The sequence below is a fragment of the Carlito syrichta genome, unplaced genomic scaffold (genome assembly GCF_000164805.1).
Source record: "Carlito syrichta isolate Samal-C Ts95f unplaced genomic scaffold, Tarsius_syrichta-2.0.1 Scaffold309724, whole genome shotgun sequence".
NCBI classification, from domain to species: Eukaryota; Metazoa; Chordata; class Mammalia; order Primates; family Tarsiidae; genus Carlito; species Carlito syrichta.
In genome coordinates, this window is record NW_007253820.1 from 280,955 (window position 1) to 307,354 (window position 26,400).

At 39.8% G+C, this 26,400-nt stretch overlaps 1 protein-coding gene across 2 annotated transcripts; it reads left to right on the forward strand.

Annotated features, from left to right (window-relative positions):
* Positions 1-23,158: 23,158 nt before the first annotated feature.
* On the forward strand, positions 23,159-23,532 carry LOC103270078 (uncharacterized protein C8orf59 homolog). 2 transcript variants are annotated; one of them, XM_021717393.1, is made up of 2 exons: positions 23,161-23,279; positions 23,397-23,454. In XM_021717393.1, the coding sequence occupies exons 1-2, from the start codon at positions 23,161-23,163 to the stop codon at positions 23,452-23,454; spliced, it is 177 nt and encodes a 58-aa protein (XP_021573068.1). The 2 variants fall into 2 exon arrangements, with proteins under 2 accessions (XP_008065813.1, XP_021573068.1); XM_008067622.1 differs by having other exon boundaries at positions 23,159-23,532.
* Positions 23,533-26,400: the final 2,868 nt, after the last annotated feature.

Genomic DNA, 26,400 nt, shown 5'->3' on the forward strand with positions numbered 1-26,400 from the left:
CAGGCTCAGGCAATCCTCTCGCCTCAGCCTCCCAAAGTGCTGGGATTACAGGCTGAGCCCCCGAGCCCGGCCTATTTTGACTCTCTGAGCTTCAGTATTCAATACATAAAATGGGGATGATAATAACATCTGCCACACAGGTTTGTAGACTTGTTAAAAGAATTAAATGTGATTATGAATGGAAAGTAATTTTATTTTATTTTTTAGAGATAGATTCTCACTCTGTCGCCCAGAATGGAGTGCGGTGGCATGATCATAGGTCACTGCAGCCTCAAACTCTTGGGCTTAAGTGTTCCTCCTGCCTCAACCTCCCAAGAAGATAAGAGAAGTATTTTTCAGTCGGGCATGGTAACTCACATCTGTAATCCTTCAACCTTGGGAGGTCGAAGCAGGAGGATTGCTTGAGCCCAGGAATTCGAGACCAGCCTGAGCAACAAAGTGAGACCTTTTCTCTATAAAAAATTTTTTTTTAATTAGCTGGGTATGGTGGCACATGTCTGTAGTCCCAGCTACTTGAGAGGCTGAGACAGAAGGATCACCTGGGCTGAAGAGGTCGAGGCTGCAGTGAACCACGAGCATGCCACTGCATTCCAGCCTAGGAGACAGAGTAAGACACCAACTCAAAAAAAAAAAAAGTATTTTTAAAGAGCTGTATACTTGTTATTTATTCATTGCACTTGGTACCCTCAAAAGATACTTCTGTGTCTGTAGATAGGAGTGAGAAGCAGATATTTGTTACAGAGAATAATAGTGGTTATGATTCACTGAGTTGCCAATTACGAGTTCTGGTTGTGAGCCCTAGAGTACCTCTTTCTTCTAGGAGGGATCCCAGGTCATAGGAGTTGGTTGGGTAGTATTTGTATCAACATCTAAGAAAAACATGACTCTTCTCTAGGTTATTTGGATTCAATTGCCAGGAAAGGAAAAAATGTGGTTTGATTCAATAAATGCTAGATTGGAGGAGCATGTTTAATATCACTAAAACAAAGGGAAGGAAGCAAATAGACAAAAGAAGAAGAAAGGAGATAAGAGAGAGTCATAAGAGGGAATATAAAAACAAAAGCCAAAATTAGAAAATAAACTAGAAAAGGAAAAACAAAGACTTTTCCCAAATGTCTCCTATTTCAGACTTTGCGTTCATGTCTCATTTCTCATTCATGTCCCTTGAGGAATGTTCTTTTTAATATCATTTATGTGTATGCCTGGTCAATGTCAATTCATTATTAGTAATACTGTTGTTTACGAGAAATGATTCTCGGAAATTTTGACTTGGGTTTGTTATTACACATAATGATTTGTATTTTAATTAATTATATACCTCACTCAAATTTCTCAGATGTGGAATTCTTTAGGAAATGACTTTTAAGCTGAAACCTTAAGGCTGAGAAAGACTTAGTTCTGAGAAGAACTGGATAATAGTTCAGGCAGAGGAAATGACAGGCTTATAGCCCTGAGACAGGAAAGAGTTCATTGTAGAGTTCATCAAACAGGCTTGTGTGGCAGATCTCAGGAGTCTATGCAAGGTAAAGCTCAGTAAAAAAGATTCTTCTCTTGTTCCTCATGTCCTTATAGTTTACACTAATTGCTAAGTGCCTTGGGTATAGTCAAGGCTGAAACAACTGCTAACAGTTGAAAGAGAGCTACCCATGAGGCCAGGCTTAACTCTGTTCTTGGTGAGGACAAATGGATTGGAGAGGAAATCACACTTAAAGATCCAGCATATTTCAACTTTCTTGGGTATGCCCTCATAGATAGGGTGTTTAAAATTTAATTGTTTGGATTTTCTTGACACCCCACCATAGTTTTGTTGTTTTTTTTTTAATTTTGTGAGATTTTCTGGTGAGTTGGTGATGTGTCTGGTTCCTGTGGTAATTTCCTAGACCAGGCACTTTAGAGACACCTTCAACTTGACTCTTCTGTCATTTGTAAGATCAATAGATTCCACCTCTGCAGTGTCCCTCTAATGAGCTACCCCTGGTCCATTCTCATAGCCACTGATTATGCCAGGCTCTCCTCCTTAGTTCCCTGGTTCTAGAGTCATCCAACTTAATCTACCCTTCAAGTTCCTGCCATGTTTTTCCTCTTTTAATACTGTTCTAGTTCTGCTCCTTTCTTAGCTCTGACCATTTTCTCTGTAAACAAATATCCATAAAGCTGGTTCACCCTTAGGCCTCAGAATGTATTAACTTTAAGATTGCCTCAGCCTTTTTTCTTATTCTGTCTTTCTAGTATACTTCTACTATCCCCTACTCACTCTCTGGCCATCCCAATCCTATAGTCTTCCAGTGCTTTAGGGAATTCTTTTATTTGCTCATTCAATAAATATTTATTGAGTGTCTATTATATGTCAGACACTGTGTTGAGTACTGAAGATACATAGTGAGCCAGATAGATATAGTCTCTGCCTTTGTGAAGCCTACACTTTCACAAAAGGATGGTCAAGTTTTGATAAAATAAATATATCAAGCTAGAATAAGACAGGGAAGTTTTCCTCACAGCAAATTAAATAAGTTCTTAGGACCCTTACAATTGAAAGTCTGCATCTAAAGTTAGACTGATGCTGCTACAGTGTATTTCTCCCACAGATTAAACCAAAATAGAGATTCTTCAGCACTCAGAGAGGAACAGGACCAGCAGCATGCCCCACAACTCGCCAAAAAAGCGATAATATCCACAGAGTGCAAAAAAGAGGAAAGTAGATCAATCTGGGTTGAAACTAGCCAGACTTGTCTGCATCACTGCACAAACCATGAGCAACCTCCAGACACAGTGGGGGAGGTGAGTGAGGGGAATTCAAGAGTTCTGTGCTCCTGCTATGAACTTGAAAAGCCCCTTGAGCCTCACAGGACTCCAGTCCCTCATGGGAAATTGCCATACTCATAGCCATGTTCTGCCAAAACCCACATGGAATGGTGCATTAAAAAAGTCCTGAGCAGTTCCAACCACCATATCCCAGGAACTAAACCCTGTCTGGCAGCTGCTTTCTAGCCAGCATGGAAGGAATGGTCAGACTCACTGGAACAGACTCACTGCACAGTTTCTGGCTGGAGTGAGCTCCTGTGAGAAGATCTAGGGCCAGCTGCACTTTTCCATTCGAATGCACACTACCTGAGGCTAAGGCTGGGGAACTGGGTGGGACTCATTGGCCCAGCAACCTTTCACTCCCCAGGTAAACTCTTTTGTGTAGATTGTACATTATGCCAGGCAGCACTGTTGTGCACTATTGGCCACCCCAGTGGCCAGGAATCCCTGCTTTATCCCCACTGGGGTGGCCAATAGTGCACACAAGTGGAGAGCACTTGCCCCCTGCACCCCTCTTGAAGACTCAAAATAGACTGAGAACTTGGGTAGTTCCCACAGCCCCACCAATCACTTAGGTACGCTGGGCACTTACTTGAAGCAATGCAAGCCAAACAGAAAGCCCACAGCTACCATTGCAGCTGGCTGTCTCCCAGAAGCACCACCTGCTGACTGGAGGTCAACTGGTATAGCCCATTACATCTAATATAATACCTCAGCTTTGGGGAAAGTTTGGTCCTAGACCCCAACTAAATACCATTATCCAAGCCACTCTGGCCGCTCAGGTTGCCTTGAACCTGTACAGGTACCCAGCACAGCACCACCACAGCTGGCAATTGAGAAGCTCACCACACCAAGGCTATATATTACCAAGGGAATCCTACGGTCCCTACATCAGCTCCTTGCCAACCTCAAATTTTAAAAAGTCTACCCAAATGAGAAGGAAGCAGAAACATAATTCTGACAAGATGAAAAAACGGAGTTCTTTAACACCCCCCAATACCACACTAACTCTTCAGCAATGGATCCTAGCCAAGATTAAACCTCCAAAATTCCAGAGATAGAATTCAGAAGGTTGATTATAAAATTGCTCACTGAGATTGAAGAAAAAGGTTGAAAACCAATATAAGAAAAAACAAACAAACAAACAATTCAGGACATGAATGAAACATTCTCCAAAGAGATTAGACAGCTTAAAAAAAGAACCAAGTTAAACTTCTGGAAACGACTGGCTCATTTAGGGAAGTACAAAATGCAATGGAAAGTTTTAACTGTAGTCTAGAACCAGTAGAAGAAAAGATCTCAGAACTTGAAAACAAGACTTTAGAATTAACACAATCAGACAACAATAAAGAAAAAAGAATCAAGAGAACAGAGAAAAGTCTCCAAGAAATGTGGTATTATGTAAAACATCCAAACCTAAGAATCATATGTGCTCCTGGGGAAGAAGAGAAAATAGCAGATTTGGAAAACCTATTTGAGGGAATAATTGAAGAAAACTTCCCTGGCCTTGCCAGTGATTTACATATCCAGATACAAAAAGCCCAAAGAAACCCCAGAAGATTCATTGCAAAGTCTTACCCAAAGCATATAGACATCAAGTTATGCAAAGTTAATGTGAAGGAAAGAATGTTAAGAGCAGTGAGACAAAATTATCAAGTAACTTAGAAGGGTAAACCATTCAGATTAACAGGCATCTTCTCAGCAGAAACCCTACAAGCCAGAATTGACTGGGGCCCTGTCTTCAATGTCTTCAAACAGAGTAAGACTTAACCAAGGATTTTGGCTTTTTGATGTGTTTTTTGGATTTTATTTTAAAGATGTGGGGTATAATTCAGGATTAGATATACAAGTGGACATCTTACAGGTAAAGTTTGGGCCTCCTTTTCACCTGGTTTGAGATGAGGTACCATTATTGATGTTGTGTCCCCACCTTCACCTCAGCAGTATCCTGCTATTGCCAATCCCTTTCTTATAGTATTATGGTAAATGTTCAGTGTCTGCTTATGAGTGAGAACATGTGATACTTTGTTCTTTGTTTCTGTGATAGATTACTAAGTATTATAGACTCTAAATCCATCCAAGTTACTGTGAAGCCCATATGTTTGTCCTTCTTTATGGCTGTGTAATAGTCCATTGTGTATATGTACCACATTTTTTTTTTTTTAGTTGGAGTCTCACTCCGTCACCCAAGCTGGAATGCAGTGGCATGCTCACGGCCACCCCAGTTGACCTGCTGGGCTCTGGCGATCCTTCCACCTCACTCTTCCAAGTAGCTGGAACTACAAGTTAATTTTTTATTTATTGTTAAGGTCTCACAGAGTTGCACAGGCTAGTCTTGAACCCACAAGCTCAGGCAATCTACTCACCTTGGCCTCCCAAAGTGCTGTGACTACAGGGTGAGCCATGGAGCCCAGCAACCACATTTTTTTATCCAGTCCAGTTTCCATGGGCAGCATGGTTGGTTCCATGTTTTTGTTATTGTAAATAGTGCTGTAATAGACATGAGTATTCAGGTATCTTTTTTTGTAGAATGATTTGAGTTCCTCCAGGTGTATTCCCAGAAAGGGGATTGCTGGGTTGTATGGAAGGTCAATTTCTAGTTCTTTTAGAAATCACCATACTGTTTTCCACAGAGGTTGAACTAGTTTGCATACCCACCAGCAGTGTAGAAGCATTCCCCTTTCTCTTCATCCTCACCAACATCTGTTGTTGTTGTTTTACTAATAATGGCCGTTCTTACTGGGGGTAGGTGGTATCTCAATGTGGTTTTGATTTGCATTTCTCTGATGATTAGTGAGACTGAGCAATTTTTTATGTGTCTGTTGGCTGCCTGTATATCTTTTTTTGAGAAGTGTATATTCATGTCTTTTGTCCACTTTTCTTTTCTTTTTTTTTTTTTTGAGTTGGAGTCTCACTCTGTTGCCCAGACTGGAGTGCAGTGGCCGGGAGCGGCCACTGCAGCCTTGACCTGCTGGGCTCCGGCGATCCTTCCGTCTCAGCCTTCCAAGTAGCCAGAATTACAGGTGTGCTACCACGCCCGGCTAATTTCTTGATTTATTGTAGACATGAGGTCTCGCCAAGTTGCCCAGGTGGGTCTTGAACCCGCAGGTTCAGGCAATTCACTCACCTCGGCCTCCCAAAGTGCGGGCTTACAGGCTGAGCCACCGAGCCCGGCTTTTTTTTTTTTTTTTTTTGAGTTGGAGTCTCACTCTGTCACCCAGGCTGGAGTGCAGTGGCACACTCATGGCCACCGCAGCTTCTATCTGTTGGGCTCAGGCGATCCTTCCACCTCAGCCTTACAAACAGGTGGAACTACAGGCATGTGCTACCATACCAAGCTAATTTTTTGATTTATTGAAGAGACGAGGTCTTAATGTGTTGCCCAGGCTGTTCTCGAACCTGTGGGCTCAGGGAATCCTCTCGCCTCGACTTCCCAAAGTACTGGGATTATAGGCTTGAGCCACCACGCCTGGCCTTTTGCCCACTTTTCAATGGGACTGTTTTTTTTTTTTCCTTTCAGCACATTTGAGTTCCTTGTAGATCCTGGATGTTATGCCTTTAGCAAATATTTTTTGCCATTCTGTCGGCCGTCTCTCCACTCTCTTGATGGTTTCTTTTGCTTTGCGGAAGTTTTTCAGTTTAATGAGGTCCCACTTGTCTATCTTATCTCTTATGGCATGGACATCTGGGGTTTTGATCAGGAATTGGTTGCCTGCTCTGATTTATGTAAGGTGTCTCCTGCATTTTCTAAGATTCTTATAGTTTGAGGTTTTACAGTTAGGTCTTTGATCCATTTAGAGTTGATGTTTGTGTATGATGATAAATAGGGGTCCTGTTTCAATATCCTGCATGTGGTCAGCCAGTTTTCCCAGCACCATTTACTGAATAGGTTCTCCTCTCCCCAGTGGGTGGTGGTGAGGCTTTGTCGAAGATGAGTTGGTTGGAAATTGAGGTTTTGCTTCTGGAATCTCTACCCTGTTCCATTGGCCCATATGCCTGTTCTTGTACCAATACCAGTTGTTTTGATTATTGTAGCCTTATAGTAAAGCTTAAAGTCTGGCAATGTAATTCCTCCCTCTTTTTTTTCTTTTGTTAAGGGTTATTTTGGCTATTCATGGTCGTTTATGTTTCCATATGAATTTCTGTATCGTCATTTCCAGGTCTGAGAAGAATGATGTTGGTAATTTAATGGGTATTGCATTGAATCTGTAGGTTGCCTTTTATAGGATGGACATCTTAACAATGTTGATTCTTCCTATCCAAGTTCATGGAATATTTTTCCATTTGTTTGTTTCTTCTTAGATTTCTTTGAGCAGTGTTTTGCAGTTTTCATTGTAAAGGTCTTTCACTTACTAGTTGGGAAGATGTCGAGGTATTTCTTTATTTTGTGTGGCTATTGAATGGGATTGTGCTTTTTATTTGGTTCTCTGCCTGTTTGTTGTTGGTGTATAAGAATGCAACTGTATTTTGTACATTTATTTTGTATCCCAAGTCTTTGCCAAAGTCCTTTATCAATGCAAGGAGGTTTTTGACAGGTTCTCTTGAATTTTCAAGGTATAGAATCATATTGTCAGCAAAGAGAGATAACTTAACTTCTTCTTTTCCTATTTGAATACCCCTGATTTCCTTCTCTTGTCTAATTGCTCTAACTAGTACTTCCAACACAATGTTTAACAGGAGGAGTGAGAGTGGGCAGTCTTGTCTTATTCCAGTTTGGGGGGGAAATGCTCCCAGTTTCTGTCCATTTAGCAATATGCTGGCCATGGGTTTATCATAGATGGTACTTACTATTTTGAGACATGTTCCTTCTATGCCTAGGTATTCATGGGTTTTTATCAGGAAGGGAAGCTGGATTTTATCAAAAGCTTCATCTGCATCTAATAATATAATCATGTGGTTCTTGTTTTTACATCTGTTGATGTATTTAAATACATTTACGGTCTTGGTGATGTTGAACCAGCCCTGTATCCCAGGGCAGAAGCCTCCTTGGTCGTGGTGGATGACTTTTTTTTTTTTGAGTTGGAGTCTCACTCACAACCACCCCAAGTGTCGACCTGCTGGGTTTCAGTGATCCTTCCGCCTCAGCCTTCCAAGTAGCTGGAACTACAGGTATGCACTACCACGCCCAGCTAATTTTTGATTTGTTGTAGAGACGAGGTCTTGCCAAGTTGCCTGGACTGATCTAGAATCCACAGACTCAGGCAATCCTCTCGCCTTGGCCTCTCAGAGTGCTGGGATTACAGGCTGAGCCACTGATCCTGGCCCATGGATGATTTTTGAGATATGTTGTTGAATTCAATTTGCTAGAATATTGTTGAGAATTTTTACATGTATGTTCATTAGGGATATTGGCTTGTAGTTCTCTTTTTTTGTTAGATCTTTACACAGTTTGGGTATCAGTGTGAAGTTAGCTCCATAAAATGATTTGGGGAGAATTCCATCTTTCTCAATTGCCTGGAATACTTTCAATAGGATTGATATCAACCCTTCCTTTTATGTTTTATAGACTTCTACTGGAAAGTCGTCTGGTCCAGGGCTTTTTTTGGAGGTAGTGATCTTATGATGGAGTCAATTTCCTGGGTCGTTATTGGTCTATTTAGTGTTTCATTGTCTTCTTGTTTCATCCTTGGGTGGTTGTGTGATGTCAGGAAGTCCTCCATTTCATTAAGGTTCTCAAGTTTTTTTCCATACAGGTGTTCATAGTAATCTCTGATAACCTTTGGTATTTCTTCGGGGTCAGTTGTGATTTATCTTTTGCATTTCTGATTGTGTTTATTTCGGGGTTTTTTTCTGTTTTTCTTGGTCATTCTGACTAGGAGTCCTTCAATCTTGTTTATTCTTTCCAAGAACCAGTTTTTTTTTTTGTTGATTTTTTTCTATGATATTTTTGTCTTCTATGTCCCATATTTGGACTTTTCCTTTGGTGTTCTGGATTCTTCTGCTGCAGTTAGGGTTTTAGTGGTCTTGTCTTTCCAAGGTGATTTGCTAGGTGGTTAACTTGTGATCTTTCCATTTTCTTGATGTGTGTTCATAGAGATATAAATTCCTCTGTTGGAACTGTTTTCATGGCATCCCAGAGGTTTTGGTAAGATGTTTCTTTGTTTTCATTTGTTTCCAGGAATCTTTTAATCTCTGTTTTGGTTTCTGTGTTGACTCAGTAGTCATTCAGCAACATGCTGTTTAGTGTCTATGTCTTTGTGGGCTTTGGGGGAATTTTGTAGGTGATGGTATTTATTTTTATTGCACTGTGGTCTGAGAAGGTGCATGGCAGTGTTTGATCTTATGAAATTTGTTTGTGCTTGATTTATGACTGAGGATGTGATTGATCTTGGAAGTATGTTCCATGTGGTGATGAGTAGAATGTAGTTCTGTGGTTGTTGGGTGAGATGTTCTATAGGTATCTCTTAAGTCCATTTGGTCAAGTGCCAAGTTGAGGTTTTGGATCTCTTTATTGATTTTTTGCCTCGATGATCTATGTAGGGATGTGAGCGGGGTATTTAAGTCCCCAGCTATAATAGTGTTAGAGTCAATATCTTTTTTTAGTTTACTTAGTAGTTGCTTTATAAACATTGATGCTCCTGTGTTGGGTGCATGTATGTTTAGTATGGATATTTCCTCTTGATGGATTGAAACTTTTATCATTATATAGTGTCCCTTTGTATCTTTGATAGCTTAGCAGTTGTTTTGTCTGATATTAAGATCGTGACTCCTGCCTTCTTTTATGATCCATTCACCTGAAAACTTGTTTTCCATTCTCTAACTTTGAGTCTGTGTGTGTCCCTTGTGGTGAGATGTGTTTCCTCGATGCAGCAAATTATTGAGTCATGATTTTTTATCCAGTTTGCCATTCTCTTATCTTTTCAGTGATAGATTTAGTCTATTCATGTTCAGGCTGATTATTGAAATGTGATTGTTTACCCTCATCATGAGGTTCTTAAAACATTTTTTGTTTTTTTTCTTTTAACTTTTGGGTTGATGTATGTGTGTGTTTTCAAGTTTGTGATCACAGTGTATTCTTTGTTGATTCTATGTTCTCCTGTTCTCTTGGGAAGTGTGTGATCATTCTTTTTTTTTTTTTTTCTTTCTTCTGTGCTTAATACCTTTTTAAGCATCTCCTGTACAGCTGGTATGGAAACTGTATAATCTCTTAGGGATTGGATGTCTGGAAAGAATTTTAATTCTCCATAGCTGAAGAAGCTGAGCTTGGTTGGGTAGGAAATAATTGGTTGAAATTGTTTATTTTTGAGGACTTTGAATATTGGACTCCAGTCCCTTCTAGCGGGTAGTGTTTTTGCTGATAAAGGTCTGCTGCTATTCTTGTTGGTTTTCCCCAGTAGGTAGTCTGACCTTTCACTTTTGCTACCTTTAGGATTTTTTATTTTGTACCTACTTTGTTAGGCAAATTACTATGTGTCTAGGGTTTGGTCTTCTCATTTGATATCTTGCAGGGGTTCTCTGTAACTCTTGTGTTTAGATGGTCACAGCTCTGGTGAGATGGGTTAAGTTTTCTTGGATAATTTCCTGGAATCCTTGCTGCAAGGTGTTGTCCCTTTTCCTTTCTTATTCTGAGATACCAATCTGGCATAGGTTCAGCCTCTTGATATAACTGCATGTCTCTTGGAGGCTTTGTTCTTTATTTCTGTTTTCTTTCTATGTTTTTTACAGATTGGGTTAGTTCCATGTTTTGGTCTTCAAGTTCTGAGATTCTTCTGCTTAATTAATTTTGCTTTCTATGCTTGTCATCTTGTTATTTATTTCCTGGATGAGATTTGTTATGGCCAAAATCTCTTACAAGTTCTTTCAGTGTTGTATCTTGTCTTTCTTGAGTCTTATTTATGCCCACACTCTGCCTGGGTTTGTCCCCAGAGGATTGCTGGGGAGGAGGGGGTTGGGTCAGCCCCAGACTCATTGTTGATCTCTTTAGGGGTCTTCCTCATCCTTTTCTGGTCACACCCTTTGTCCCATGGCTGAATCAGGGTGGGAAGGTGGGATGCCTAAGACTCTGCACTCATCCTGTCCCTCTGGAATTTGTGCTTTTGGGATATTCCCTGAGTAGTTAATCCACCAGTCACAGAGATCAGGTCTGTTACTCTGTGGTGAGCAAGCTGGAAGCACTCTCCTGCCCAGTTTTCAAGATGGTGGCAGGATGCCTCTTTCATCTTCTCTGGTGGGACTCTGCTTCTGGGCTCCTTTGCTATATTCCCTCCACAGCTCCAACTGCCAGTGTCCAGCCAGGTGCTGCAGTGGTGAGGCAGAGCCTGGAACCAGCAGTCACTCTTGGCAGCTTCTTCCCAGAAAGTGATTTGCTGACTTTTAAGAACACGGCACTTGGCTTCTACACCTCAGGAAGTGCCTGGGTCCAAGCAGAGCAGCTGTGATATGAGCCACTCCACCAGGAGAGCCTCGCCCACTCGCTCCTAAGTCTACACTCATCAGCCACTTACATACCCACTTATTCACAGATATATATGCAAAATTTTCCACACACTCACTCACTGACACTGGGACTTGCATAGCCTGACTGACTCTGCTGCCATCTTCTACAAGTTATCCAACCAAAAGTTTTGTATCCCACAAAACCAAGTCTCATAAATGAAGGAGAAATAGAGTCTTTCTCAGACAGCAAACAATGAGGGAATTTGTCACCACTGGTTGGACTTTACAGGAGATACTCAAAGGAGTTCTAAATATTGAAGCAAATGGTCAAAATACACCAGCAGAAAAACACTGGACATTATAAAGCTCTCAGGGCTTGTAGAATACCAACACAATAGAGAAAAAATAGTAATAGAGCAACCAGGTAAAAACCAGCATGGTGAATGGAATAGTGCCTTACATATCATTATTAACCCTGAATATAGATGGTCTCAATGCCCCCAATAAAAAGATATGGATTGGCAGAATACATTTTTTTAAAAATCCAGATACCTGCTGCCTTCAAGAAACCCACTTAACACAGAAGGACTCATACAGACTCAAGGTAAAGGAATAGGAAAAACTATTCCATGTAGATGGAAACCAAAAATGAGCAGGAGTAGCCATTCTTATATCAGATAAAACAGAATTTAAATTAGCAACAGTAAAAAAAGATGATTATTATATGATAAAAAGATCAGTTCAATAAGAAAATATAACAATTTAAAATATAGATATATATATGCACTTAACACCAGAGCTTCCAGCTTGCTTTTTTTTTTTTTTTTTTTTTTTTTTTGAGTTAGAGTCTCACTTTGTCACCTAGGCTAGAGTGCAGTGGCACACTCATGATCACCCCAGCATCGACCTGCTGGGCTCTGGTGATCCTTCTGCCTCAGCTTTCCAAGTAGCCAGAACTACAGGTGTGCACTACCAAGCCTGGCTAATTTTTTAATTTATTGTAGAGATGAGGTCTCACTATGTTGCCCAGGCTGGTCTCGAATCCACAGGCTCAGACAATACTCTCACCTGTCTCCCAAAGTGCTGGGATTATAGGCGTGAGCCACCGCGCCTGGCCTATAAACCAAATTCTAGGGCCAGGTACAGTGGCTCACAGCTATAATCCCAGCACTTTGAGAGACTGAGGTGGGAGAATTGCTTGAGCCCAGGAGTTTGAGACTAGCTAAGGCAATATAGCAAGACTTTGTCTCTACAAAAAAATTTAAATTAGCTGGGTATACAGGTGTGCCTATAGCCACAGCTACTTGGGAGGCTGATGCGAGATTCCTGAGCCTAGGGAGTTGAGACTGTGGTGAGCCATGGTGGTGCCACGGCACTCCAGCCTGGGTAACAGAATGAGGCCCTAACTCAAAAAAATTATACTAGACCTAAGAATATAGATAGACAACAATACAATAATAGTGGGAGACCTCAACATTCCACTGACTGTATTAGAGAGATCATCAAGGCAGAAAGTCAACAAACAAACATTGGAGTTAAACTAGAAGCTACAGCAAATGGACCTAACAGACATCTACAGAACATACCACCCCAAAACTATAGAATATACAATTTTCTCACTAGTACATAGAACATTCTCCAGAATAAAGCATATGATAGGCCACAATACAAGTCTCAATAAATTCAAAAAATCAAAATTATATCAAGCACCTTCTCGAAATTAACTCCAAAAAAACTCAAACAAACAAACAAAACCATGGAAGTTAAACAATCTGCTCCTGAATAATCTTTGGGTCAATAATGAAATCACGATGAAAATTTTAAAATTCCTTGAAATGAATTACAACAATGAAACAAGTTATCAAAACCTCTGAGACACAGCCAAATCTGTGCTCAGAGGAAAGTTTACAACACTTAAAGCCTGTATAAATTAGACTTAGTCAGGTACAGTGACTCAAGCCTGTAATCCCAGCACTTTGGGAGGCTGAGGCTAGAGGATTACCTGATCCCAGGGGTTTGAGACCAGCCTAGACAACATGATGAGACCTTGTCTCTACAATAAAATTTTAAAATTAGCTAAGCATGGTGGTGCACATCTGTGGAAGGATCGCCAGAACCCAGCAGGTCAAGGCTGCTATAATTATGTGCATGCCACTGCACTTCAGCCTGGGCAACAGAGTGAGACTCCAACTCAAAAAGTAAAAATAAGACTGAGGCCATGCTCAGTAGCTCAGCCTGTAACACCAGCACTTTGGGAGGCTGAGGCGAGTGGATTTCCTGAGCCCACGGGTTTAAGACCCACCCAGGCAACTTGGTGAGACCTTGTCTCTACAATAAATCAAAAATTTGCAGGACGTGGTAGCACACGCCTATAGTTCCAGCTACTTGGAAGGCTGAGGCAGAAGGATCGCTGGAGCCCAGCAGCTCAAGGCTGCGATGGCCGGGAGCACACCACTGCACTCCAGTCTGGGTGACAGAGTGAGACTCCAACTCAAAAAAAAAACTGAAAGATCACATATTGACAACTTAGCATCACACCTCAAGGAACTAGAAAAACATGAATAAACAAAACCCATAGCTAGCAGAAGAAAAGAAATAATGAAGATAAGAGCAGAAGTAAATGAAATTGAAACAAAAGTAATAAAAAGGATCAATTAAACAAAATGTTTCTTCCTTGAAAAGATAAACAAAATTAATAGGCTACTAGCTAATTAATTAAAAAATGAAGAGAGAAGATTCAAATTAGCTCAATCAGAAATGAAAATGGAGACATTACAACTAATATGAAGGAAATTCAAAAGATCATCTGAGATTATTATGAACAACTCTCCATAAACTAGACAATACAGAGTAAATGGATAAATTATTAGAAACATGCAAGTCCCCAACCTTGAATTAGGAAGAAATAGAAACCTTGATCAGACCAATTAATGAGTAATGAGAGTGGAACAGTAATTTAAAATCTCTTAACCAAAAAAAAAATTCAGAACCTGATGAACTCACAACTAAATTCTGCAAGACTTTCAAAGAACTGGTACCAATTTTACTATTCCATAAAGCCTGAAGAAGAGGAAATTCTCATTAACTCATTCTGTGAAGTCATTATCACCATTATACCAAAGCCAGGAAAAGATACAACAAGAAAAGAAAACCACAGACCAATATCCCTGGTCAAAATAGATACAAAAATCCTCAACAAAATACTAGTAAGCAGAATTGAACAGCACATTAAAAATAATAATAATCACAATGAGCAAGTGGGTTTTATCCCAGGGATGCACGGATGGTTCAGTCTTCACAAATTTATAATTATGGTCTACCATGTAAACAGAATTAAAAATAAAAGTCATATAATAGATATAGAAAAAGCATTTGATAAAATCCAGTATCCCTTCAAGATAAAAACTCTTAGCAAAATAGGCATAGAGGAAACATTTCTGAAAAAAATAAAAGCCATATACTACAAACCCACAGCTATTGACATCATGGGCAGAGAAAAGTTCAATGCATTCCCCCTCAGAACTGGAACAAGGAAAGGATGCCCACTTTTACCACTCCTATTCAACGTAGCATTGGAAATCTTAACCAGATGATTCAGACAAGAAGAAAGAAATAAAGCATATCCAGATTGGAAAAGAAGAAATCAAACTGTCTCGGTATGCCACTGATATAATCTTATGCCTAGAGAATTTTTAAGATCCCTCCAAAAGACTCCTAGACTTGATAAATTAATTTGGTAAAGTTGCAGCATAAAAATCAACACACATAAATCAGAAGCACTGCTATACACCCATTGTGACCAAGCTGAGAATCAAATCAATAACTTAATTCCATTTAAAATAGCAACCAAAAAGCTAAACTACCTAGGAATACATTTAACCAAGGAGGTGAAAGATCTCTACAAGGAGAACTACAAAACTCTGAGGAAAAAAAATTATAAAGGACACAAATGGAAAAATATTCCATGCTCATGGATTGGCAGAATCAACATTGTTAAAATGACCATATTACCCAAAGTAATCTACAGATTCAATGCAATCCCTATCAACTACCAATGTCATTTTTCATAGATTTAGAAAAAACTTTCCTAAAATTCATATGGAACCAAAAAAAAAAAGCCAAAATAGACAAAACAATCCTAAGCAAAAAAGAACAAAATTGTAAGCATCACATTACCTGACTTTAAATTATACAAAGCTATACCAAAGCAGCGTGGTACTGGTACAAGAGCAGACACAAGAACCAATGGAATAGAATAGAGAACCCAGAAATAAACTCCAATATCTACAACCAACTGATCTTTGACAAAGCAGTCAAAAATATACACTGGGAAATGAAATTCTATTCAACAAATGGTGCTGGGAAAATTGGATAGCTACATGGAGAAAAATGAAACTTGGTCCCTCTCTCTCCCCATATTCAAAAATTAACTCAAGATGGATTAAAGACTTAAATGTCAGATCTGAGACTATAAAAATCCTAAAGGAAAACCTAGGAAAATCTCTTCTGGACATCGGTCTAGGCAAATAATTGACAGCTAAAACCCCAAAAGCAAATGTTACAAAAATAGAAATAAATAGGCAGGATTTAATTAAACTAAAAAGCTTCTGTGTAGCAAAAGAAAAAATTAACAGAGCAAATAGGCAACCTACAGAATGGGAAAAGATATTCAAACTATACATCTAACAAAGGACTACTATCCAGAATCTACAAAGAACTCAGACAAATCAGCAAGAATAAAGCGAATAACCTCATTAAAAAGTGGGCAAAGACCAGGCTCGGTGGCTCAGCCTGTAATCCCAGTGCTTTGGGAGGCCAAGGTGAGTGGATTGCCGGAGCCCGTGGGTTCGAGACCCACCTGGGCAACTTGACAAGACCTCATCTCTACAATAAATCAAAAATTAGCTGGGCATGGTAGTGCACGCCTGTAGTTCCAGCTACTTGGAAGGCAGAGGTGGAAGGATCGCTAGTGCCCAGCAGGTCGAGGCTGCAGTGGCCGGGAGCGTGCCACTGCACTCCAGTCTGGGTGACAGAGTGAGACTCCAACTCAAAAAATAAATAAATAAATAAACAATAGATGCTGACGTGGTTGCAGAGAAAAGCTGTTGTTGGGGGTATAAATTAGTACAACCTCTACAGAAATCAAAGAACTAAAAGTAGATCTACCATTTGATTCAGCAATCTCACTACTAAGTTATCTACCCTAAGGAACAAAGGTCATTATACAAAAAAGACATCTGAACTTGCATGTTCATCGCAGCACATTTCACACTACAAAGATGTGGAATCATCCTAAATGCCCATCAACTGATCGGTAGTAGATAATGAAAATGTTATATATATATGTATATATATATTTGTATATACGTGTGTGTGTGTGTGTGTGTGTGTGTGTGTGTGTGTATGAAATACTATTCAGCCATGAAAAAGAATGAAATAATGTCTTTTGCAGGAACTTGGATGGAATTGGAGAACATTGTCCTAAGTGAACTAACACAGGAAGAAAAAACCAAACACCACATAGTCTCACTGATAAGTGGGCAGAGGCACAGAGAAGATTGGCAGAGGCACAGAGAATGGTATAATAAACATTGGAGACTCAGAAGGGTGATGGTGGGAAGGATGAAAAATCACCTATTGGGTGCAATGTGCACAGGTGGAAATGGTGAGCACACTTAAAGCCCAGATTTCATTGCTAGTATACAATGCTTCCATGTAACCAAAAACTATTTGTACTCCTAAAGCGATTAAAATAAATAAAATAAAATAAATTAGACTGGGAAGCTAATGGGTCACAAATTACTTATCACTAGTATAGACTGGGTAATAAAGGGAAGTAAGGTTGGAGGGATTGACACAAATTTATGGAAGGCCTTGAAAACCCCCAGCTGATGAGTTTTAAACACTCTTATAGATAGATGATGAGGCACCCACTTTTTCTGATCTCTTCTTTACATTTAGATTCTAAAGAACCACCAGCTTTCTTCATACCCAGCCTTCTTCAACAAAACTGGAATGGTGGATATTGCCTACAAAACTTCACACTTGATGACCAACGGAGGACCTACATTTAATGTTGCTTCCTTTAATTTTTGCATTTCAGCCACCTTTTGTAACTTTGTAGCTTTTTTCTCTAATAGTGAGATCAAATGCTTAAAAATATAATAAATCAGAAAGTCAAACTATACAATCCCTTATTCATCTTCTTTCCAGGGTAGAACCTGCTAAGCTTGTTCCCGAGGACCAGTGGGATCAGAGGAATGTGTGTCTTTCCAGTCTTCTTTTTATCTGCAGTCTTCTTTCCTTTTTCTGGCATGAAGGGTAGCCTCTAGACAACGGCTAGCCACGCTTTCAAGGGGTGAAAAAAGCTTTACTTTCCTCTGACCACCTTTCCCAGGTTTTTACTTGGTACTATTTTAATTAACATTTAATTATTTTTAAATTTTTTTTATTGTTTTTATTTTTCATTTTTTAGTCACAATCTCAATCTTTTGTCCAGGCTTGAGTACAGTAGCACTCTCACAGCTTCCTCCTGCAGCCTCGACCTGCTGAACTCAGGCGATGCTTCCACCTCAGCCTTCCAAGTAGCTGGAACTATAAGCATGTGCCACCACACCTGGACAATTTTTAAATTTTATTGTAGAGACAAGCTCTCGCCAAGTTGCCCAGGCTGATCTTGAACTCCTGGACTCAGACAGTCCTCTCACCTCTACCTCCCAAAGTGCTGGGATTACAGACGTGAGCCTGGCAACTTTTAATGATTATTAATATCATAATCCTTCTTAGCTGATATCCTGTAACAATAGCCCTTTGCCACCTAAATTACCTAGACTAATAGTAAGGAGATTTTTTTTTAAAGGGCCTTGTTGGAATGAATTAATTTTCCTTATAGCAATATTAGTAAACTCACAGGCAACTAATTATGAACACAGTCCTATTACTTTAGCTTAGCATGAGTTCACACACAGATCATGTTTTACAGTTATTTCCAGATAAGTTCCTTGTCCACTCCTAGCCCAGACCAGAATTCCAACATGTAACTCTTCTAGTCATAGTAGAAGTAGCAATTTCCAGGCTTTATTCTGTGGCTATTCCCAACATCTGGGTTTAAAATACTCACCTTAGAGCCTCTTAACCTCAACTACCATTGTACCACTTTGAAATCTGCCTCCAAAAAATGTCCAAACTAGCCATTTCCTTACCTGTCATACAATGTGGCTATCTGCTCATATCATATTCAGTCTCTTTTCAAGCTTTCTTTACAATTTTTTTCTAAAAATGCTTCTTTATATCACCCAGAAGCACAGAGCTACATATACTTTGTTGTTCTTATCATCATATTAATTGAAATATTCGTATAAATACATTAAAACAAAAACCAAGTCAGATGCGATGGCTCATGCCTATAATCCTAGCACTTTGGGAGGTAGAACAGAGAGGATTGCCTGAGCCCAGGGCTTCAAGACCAGCCTATGCAACTTGGTGAGGCCTTGTCTCTACAATAAATCAAGAAAAGTTAGCCAAGCATGGTAGCACATGCCTGTAGTTCCAACTGCTTGAAAGGCTGAAGTGGAAGGATTACCTGAGCCCAGCTGGTCGAGGCTGTGGTAGCTCTGAGTGTGCCACTGCACTCAAGCCTGGGTGACAAAGTGAGACTCCAACTCAAAAAAACCCCCCCAAAAAACTTAAACCCAGTTATATTTTAATTATTCTAGCCTTAAACTAGAATTCGTCACAACCTGTATACAAATTTTATGTGAGTAGAGGGAATAATGTCATTTTGTACAAGAAGAGAGGTAGTAGTAGAAAGAATGGAATTTTGTCACTTATTCCTACACTTAGCTTCTTTTACTAAAACTGCATGAAAGCATGTGTCAAGAAAACTCAGAGCATGATTGTCCTGGGACTTGACAGAGGGTCTGTACTTCATCATTCAGGGCAGTTCACATCTGAGAATTACTGTCAGAAAACTATCTTTGTGCTGTCTCCCTTCTTTCTCAGAGACATATGCTTTGGAAGAGACATTTGGATGGTATAAAGTTTCTAATCAAGTGGAAGTTCTAGAAATAGAACACTTCAAAGTGCAGTCCATATTTCTTTCTCTGATGTATTCAATTCTATAAGATTTAAACTTTTTCTGTCTGGAATCTGGTACCAGTTTTCTTCTCCCTCGAAGAAAAGCTGCAACTCTTTAAACATATGTAGAAATTCACTTTGACTAAAAAATGTCTGAGGAGAGAGCAGCTGATCTTCAAGGTAGGAAATGTATTTGTCAAGTGTTTTTATACCTCCTATAGGGTAACACTGAACTATTTACAACTTCCTCCTTCCTTCTACAATCAAGTCAGACAGGCATTAAAGACAAACACAGTCTCAAAAAAGAAGGCCCAATAGAAAGCTTGGATTTTTCTTTTCTTCAAAACTGTCTTGACTTGTCCCTTCAGGCTTGCTGGAATCTGGCTACTTTAGGGTTATGTATAGTAGATGGCATACAGGATAACTTGGAGCTTCTGCCATTAGACACTTTTTAAAAATGTGCTGAGGTTAACTATTTGTTCTTTAATGTAAAGAAAGATGTATCTGAAAGGTTTTGTTGATTTGAAAGGTATATTCATCATATTCCAGGAACAGCTTACATTTTCCCATATTTTCATCCTTAAATAAAAAGTTCCAAATTAAGGAATCATACTCTCATAGTTGTCAATGCAATTTATCCCTGACAAGTTACCAAAAATATGGGCTTAGCTGTAATGTTTTAGTTGCAAATAACTTTTCACTTGTACAGGGAAAATCTTTTCCCAGGCTTCTCTGACTCAGTGAGATATGGAAATCAAATTGGTACCTTACGAAAAGATTAAAGTTGACAATGTCCTCACCTTTAGATTTAGGAGGTAAATGTTTTAGACCTGGAAAAAAAATTAGCACCTGACTGGTGCAAATAAGGAAAGAACTCCAGAGTAAAGAGAACAATCCAGACACTCCCTTGGTGTTTATTTATGGGTTGAGTTTGACCCCTCCCATTATTGTCTGTTACCTGACCTTTAGGTTTGATCTTTTTTTTTTCTTCAGTCTTTTTAGAGCATGACTCTATTATCTGAAGATCTAATAGAATCCTAGCCAGACCCAATTCTATTAGCCTAACAGTATGAGGAATTTAGATTAAACATACTCACTTCATGGGCTTTTACCCATGTTTCCTATCCTCCAGTTCATCTTCTGAAATGAATATAACCACAACAGAAATTTGAGAAGACTACCTGAGGCTGGAGAAAGTACCACCAGAAAAGAGCAGAAGGAACAATCTTCAGAGTACCAACCCCAGCAAAGTAAAATTTACAATGTGTGGCATTCAAGAAAAGTTGCCAGGCCTGCAAAGTAGCAGGAAAACATGAACAACAATGAGAAGAAAAATTAATCAATAGAACCAGATCAAGAATTACACAGAGCCAGGCTCAGTGGCTCAGCCTGTAATCCCAGCGCTTTGGGAGAATGAGGTGAGTGGATTGCCTGAGCCTGTGGGTTTGAGACCCGCCTGGGCAACTTGGCGAGACCTCATCTCTACAATAAATCAAAAATTAGCCGGGCGTGGTAGCGCATGTCTGTAGTTCCAGCTACTTGTAAGGCTGAGGCAGAAGGATTGCCAGAACCCAGCAGGCCGAGGCTGCAGTGGCCGGGAGTGGCCACTGCACTCCAGTCTGGGTGACAGAGTGAGACTACAACTCAAAAAAAAAAAAAAAAAAAATTACACAGAAGATCAGGCTCAGTGGCTCATCCTGTAATCCCGCACTTTGGGAGGCCGAGGTGAGTGAATTGCCTGAGCCCATTCGAGACCCACCTGGGCAATTTGGTGAGACCTTGTCTCTACAATAAATAAAAAAAATTAGCCAGGTGTGGTAGCGCACACTGTAGTTCCGGCTACTTGGAAGGCTGAGGCAGAAGGATCGCTGGAGCCCAGCAGGTCAAGGCTGCGGGAGCATGCCACTGCACTCCAATCTGGGCGACAGAGTGAGACTCCAACTTAAAAAAAAAAAGAATTACACAGAAGATAAAGTTAGTGAACAAAGACATTAAAAATGTATTAATTGTATTCCATAAGCTCAAGAAGCTAAAGGAAATGTTGAAAATGTTAAGTAGAGATTGGAAGTTATTTTTAAAGACTGAAATCTAACTTCTAGAAATGAAAAATACACCGGATGAGATTAACAGCAAATTAGATATTGACATAGAAAAGACTAAAGAGGCCAGGTGCAGTGTCACACATCTACAGTACCAGCATTTTGGGAAACTGAGGCAGGCATATCATTAAAGACCAGCAGTTTGAGACCAGCCTGGACAGCATAGCAAGACCCTGTCTAAAAAATAAATTAAAAAATAAGTATAGGCTGGGCTCAGTGGCTCAGCCTGTAATCCCAGCACTTTGGGAGGCTGAGGCAAGTAGATTGCCTGAGCCCATGGGTTCGAGACCAGCCCAGGCAACTTGTTGAGACCTCATCTCTACAAGAAATCAAAAATTAGCCAGGCGTGGTAGCATGCACATACAGTTCCAACTACTTGGAAGGCTGAGGCAGAAGGATGACTGGAGCTTGCTGGGGTGCCCATGAGTGTGTCACTGTACTCCAGCCTGGGCAACAGAGTGAGACTCCAACTCAAATAAATAAATAAAAATTTTTTAAAAAGAAAAGACTAAAGAACTTGGAGACATAGCAGTAGAAACAATACAAAATGAAGTACATAGAGAAAAAAGACTTAGAAACAAATAAGTCCATCTGTGGGACAACGTCAGGGGGCCTAAAATATGGGTAATTAGAGATCCCAAAGGATAGGGGAGAGTACACAAAAAATATTTGAGGAAATAATGAGAAAAAAATTTTTAAATTTGATGAAAATTATAAACTCATAGATCCAAGAAGTTCAGCAAACCCTAAACACAAGAAGCATGAAGAAATCAATACCAAGGATCATCATAAACAATTTACTTAAAAGTAGTCTTAAAGAGAAAATCATCCTCATCTTCACTGCCCTTAGTAAAGCCTTCTTCATTTCTTAGTTGGACTTTCATAACCTACAGTTCATTTGCCTACCTCTAATTCTATTCCCCACCAGTCCTCTCCTCTTACCATTATTCTTCACTGCCTGCTGAATAAAATTCAAGTCTCTTAGTATGGAAAATAAGGCTATTTTAGCATGGCAGGTCTTACCTTTTCTCCCTCTCCAACCTCAGCATCCTAGCTCCCACAACTGCTCTCTGTCTTCTAGCCACATGGAACTACTTGTGGGAAGAACTGAACTATCTCTGGCTTCTGTACCTTTACATGTGCTATTATCTCTCTCTGGAAATGCCCTTCCCATCCTTGGTTTATTAATCTGTGGCTCCCATTAAGCTCCTGGAAGACAGGGACTCTCTTTCTTCTCTACAGTGCCTGCTCACTGTATATTTTTCAGTGAATGAAATTATCATTTAAAAATATTTTTATTTATTAACAGCCCAATGGTCTGGAAACTCTGTTGCGTATACCCATACATCAAGACTGAAGAGAAACTGTCTTTATTTTCAGAAGCCAGAAAAGTTGTTTTTTTTGTTTGTTTGTTTTTTTGAGTAGGGTCTCATTCTGTTGCCCACGCTGGTGTGCAGTGGCATGATCATAGCTCACCACAGCCTTGACCTCCTGGGCTAAGGTGATCCTTCCATTTCAGCCTCCTGAGCAGCTAGGACTACAGGCACACACCACCAAACCCAGCTAATTTTTTTTTTTTTTTGTAGAAATGAGATTTAGCTACATTGGCCAGGCTGATCTCAAACTCTTGGACTCAGGCAGTCCTCCCACCTCAGCCCCCCAAAGTGCTAGGATTGCAGGTGTGAGCCACCACACCCAATCAAGTTGCTGCTCAACACAACGTTTTACTGGTTGTTGACACATTTGTCTTTGGCTTGGCTTAATTTTCAGCTGGAGCTTAAGAAGCTGAATGTGGGTGCCAAATACAATGGCCAAGAACAAATTCCTAGAGCAGCAGACCAGGATTATAAGTGTACTTCAGATGGCCGGCCAAAAACACTTTAAACCTAAAAACAAAGCAAAACCAGTTACCACTGATCTTAAAAAGAGAAATATTATAAATGAAGAAAAAGTTAACAGAGTGAATACAGAGCTTGTAAATATACAAAAAGAACTAGCACTCTTCTCAAATGGCCTTTCTCTTGAACCTCAGCAGAAAGAACTGATTCCTCAGCAGTGTCATGAAAGCAAACCAGTTAACGTTGATGAAGCTACAAGATGAATGGCTCAGTTGTAATACAGTGGTGATGCATCTAATTCCTCAAAAAGCCAATAAATTAAATGTTTCATACAAAAAAAATAGGTCTATTAAAATAGTATCATTTAGCACCAATAATCCTCACTAATATACCTGAGAATGGCTATTTTCTAGATTTTTAAAATATGCAACAAGTTATTTTATGAGTGAGCATCCAGCATATTCTATTACTACAAGAAATTGCCAAAAAAGAATTGATGATTTCCAAAAAAGAAAACCACTCAGAGTGTTTATATACTGCCTGCAAAGTATTAGGAATATTTTTTACACATACTCAGGATTGTCTATATAGGGTAACCTGCCCTATATGCAGAAACTGGTAGCCCATTCACTACCAATAGACTCATAGAAGATGCCCATGTGTAGGGAGAAGGGGGACTAGGGCTTTATAAAGTAATAAAGTTATTGTTTAAGACCAATTGTATGGGTTAATTAACTCATAATTAAACTAACTGGATTAGGATTCATAGTATGTTATTTTATTCATTTTTTAAATCCCAAATCCAGCTTTATTTTTCTGCACACAAGAGAGTTTGAGAACACCTATAAACTAGTCCTAATTTCATTCGTTAATTTATTCAGAAGCCCTCGCCACATACCAGTCACCATGCCCGGTGCTAGAAATATAGAGATAAGTAAAATAATCCCTACTCTTAGGGAAGTACTAATCAGGTTCCTAGTAAAGTGGGGCCAGAGAAGGTATATGTCCTTATGAAAATACTCTACAAACCGGGCTCGGTGGCACAGACTGTAATTCCAGTGCTTTGGGAGGCTGAGGTGAGTGGATTGCCTGAGCCTGCGGGTTCGAGACCCGCCTGGGCAACTTGGCGAGACCTCATCTCTACAATAAATCAAAAATTAGCCAGGTGTGGTAGCACAAGCCTGTAGTTCCAGCTACTTGGAAGGCTGAGGGGGAAGGATCGCCGGAGCCCAGCAGGTCGAGGCTGCGGTGACCAGGAGTGTGCCACTGCACTCCAGTCTGGGCGACAGAGTGAGACTCCAACTCAAAAAAGAAAGAAAGAAAGAAAGAAAATACTCTACAGATTTTAAGGGCCAGATATCACAGCCCACCCTATACACCCTGATTCTGACAGGAATATGCTATACATGTAGACTACTGGAAGTGAAGATATTGGAGACCCACTCACTGGTAGTGGAAGAGTTCAACATGTTAACCCAAAATTATAATGTGGTAAGCACCTTAATAAACACATAAAAGGTATCAAGTTTATGTAATATTAGTCAGAAAATGTCTGATAAGGAGTTGAAGGTATGCGTTTTGAAAGAGGTCTCAAACTCTGGAGATAAGGGTCTTCAAATTTAAGAGTCTTCAATTTATATATGGGAATTGAGGCACTGTGAGTGGGTGAGCTCATCTGAGGAGACTACATGAAATGGGAAGAAAATAATGAAGTTATTGTTACCGTCATCATCATCCCAACATTTATTGCACAATTTTTTTTTAGGTTAGAAAATATAGTTCATTTAGAAAGTAAAATTGAGAGAAAAAGAGATTTACCTCCCCAAGCTAGGGGAGGGGGCCAACGCTTAAGAAAACATGGCCTGACCATAGCTCAAAGAGCACATGGCCACACCATAGCTTAGCAAGGCAGTGGTCCCACAATTTTTACTATATACCATATATAGTGCTAAGTACTTTATATGCCTTATTTCATTTAACCTTTAAAACTGGAAACTTTAGCAACACTAACATTTTAGGAGACTGGAAAGTGAAGATGCTCTGTCAAGTAGGTCTAAAAAGGGAGCCATTAGAGAAACACAAGAATGAGGAGGGAGTTATGTTCTAAAAGTCAAGGCAGGTCAGCAGTGCCATACGCAGCAAAGACACCAAAGGAAATAAGGAGCTACTGGCTTGGTAATTCAGTGGTTGAAGGTGAGCTTATGTAAAACATGTTCAAAAGCGTGGTAAGGGAGGGATCAGAGACATATTACAAAGGGTTGAGGAAAAAGTGGGATGTGCACATAGAAAAGAAAATAGAGTGGAACATGGGAGGGGAGAAAAGAACAAACAGAGAAGAACAATAGGGAGGACCAGACTGAAGAAGGGCTCAGCCAAAGTGCTTTCTTTCCACAAAGAAGACAAGTACAGAAGAGAGGAAAGATGGGACAGGGACTCCTTTTTTAGTGAGTCAAAAGAAAGAAGCAGAAGAGACAGATCTTAGGGGAGTTTACCTCTGGGGCTTCTGTATCATTCTTCAGGGTCGTCTGCTGCTGACAGGGTCAGTGGGGGCTGGAGAAGAATGGTAAAGGTTGGGACACAGAACAGACTAAAGTATTCAAAAGAGCGTACTCTGATGTTCTGAAGATTACCTGCTGACAACCTTAAACCAGAGCTGAAAAGCAGGACAGAATGTATCATAATGGCTCCTCCTTTCCGTTTATTTTTTTTAAAAAAAACCATATGCCCAGATTCTAGGCAGATCACTGCCTTTGATTTTGAGTATCGGATTTTCTCTGTAGAGAGGAACTGGAAAAGAGAAGAATAAAGGAGGAAGGCGTGCTGAAAAGCAGATCATACACACTATGAACGTGCATCAAAGATCATTAAAATAGCCTCCCCAAATCACACACTTGGCTTAAACCTAAAGGTTTCTGACATGTACATTCTAATGTGTCAACTGACAAATTTCTTGGAAATGTAACTACCTATGGAGCAGTGGGAAAGATCTATAGCTAACATATTCAGTTATTCTTGGAGGGAAGGGAGGTTGCTCCAGGGCGTGTTATTTTAAATTCAAAGCAAAATGTCTAACAGAACAACAAGTAACTATCTGTAATGAAGATCATGTGTATTTCAAAGTTCCACTTGAAATAAAACTGACCTTCTATTACAGTATTTCTCAGAGAGGATCTGAAAAGCAACCATATCGGGGGGGGGGGGAAGGTTGA

Bases quoted from the DNA above. Each gene is read 5' to 3' on its own strand.
- LOC103270078 (XM_008067622.1), top strand. From the start codon at position 23,161: ATGGCCAAGAACAAATTCCTAGAGCAGCAGACCAGGATTATAAGTGTA.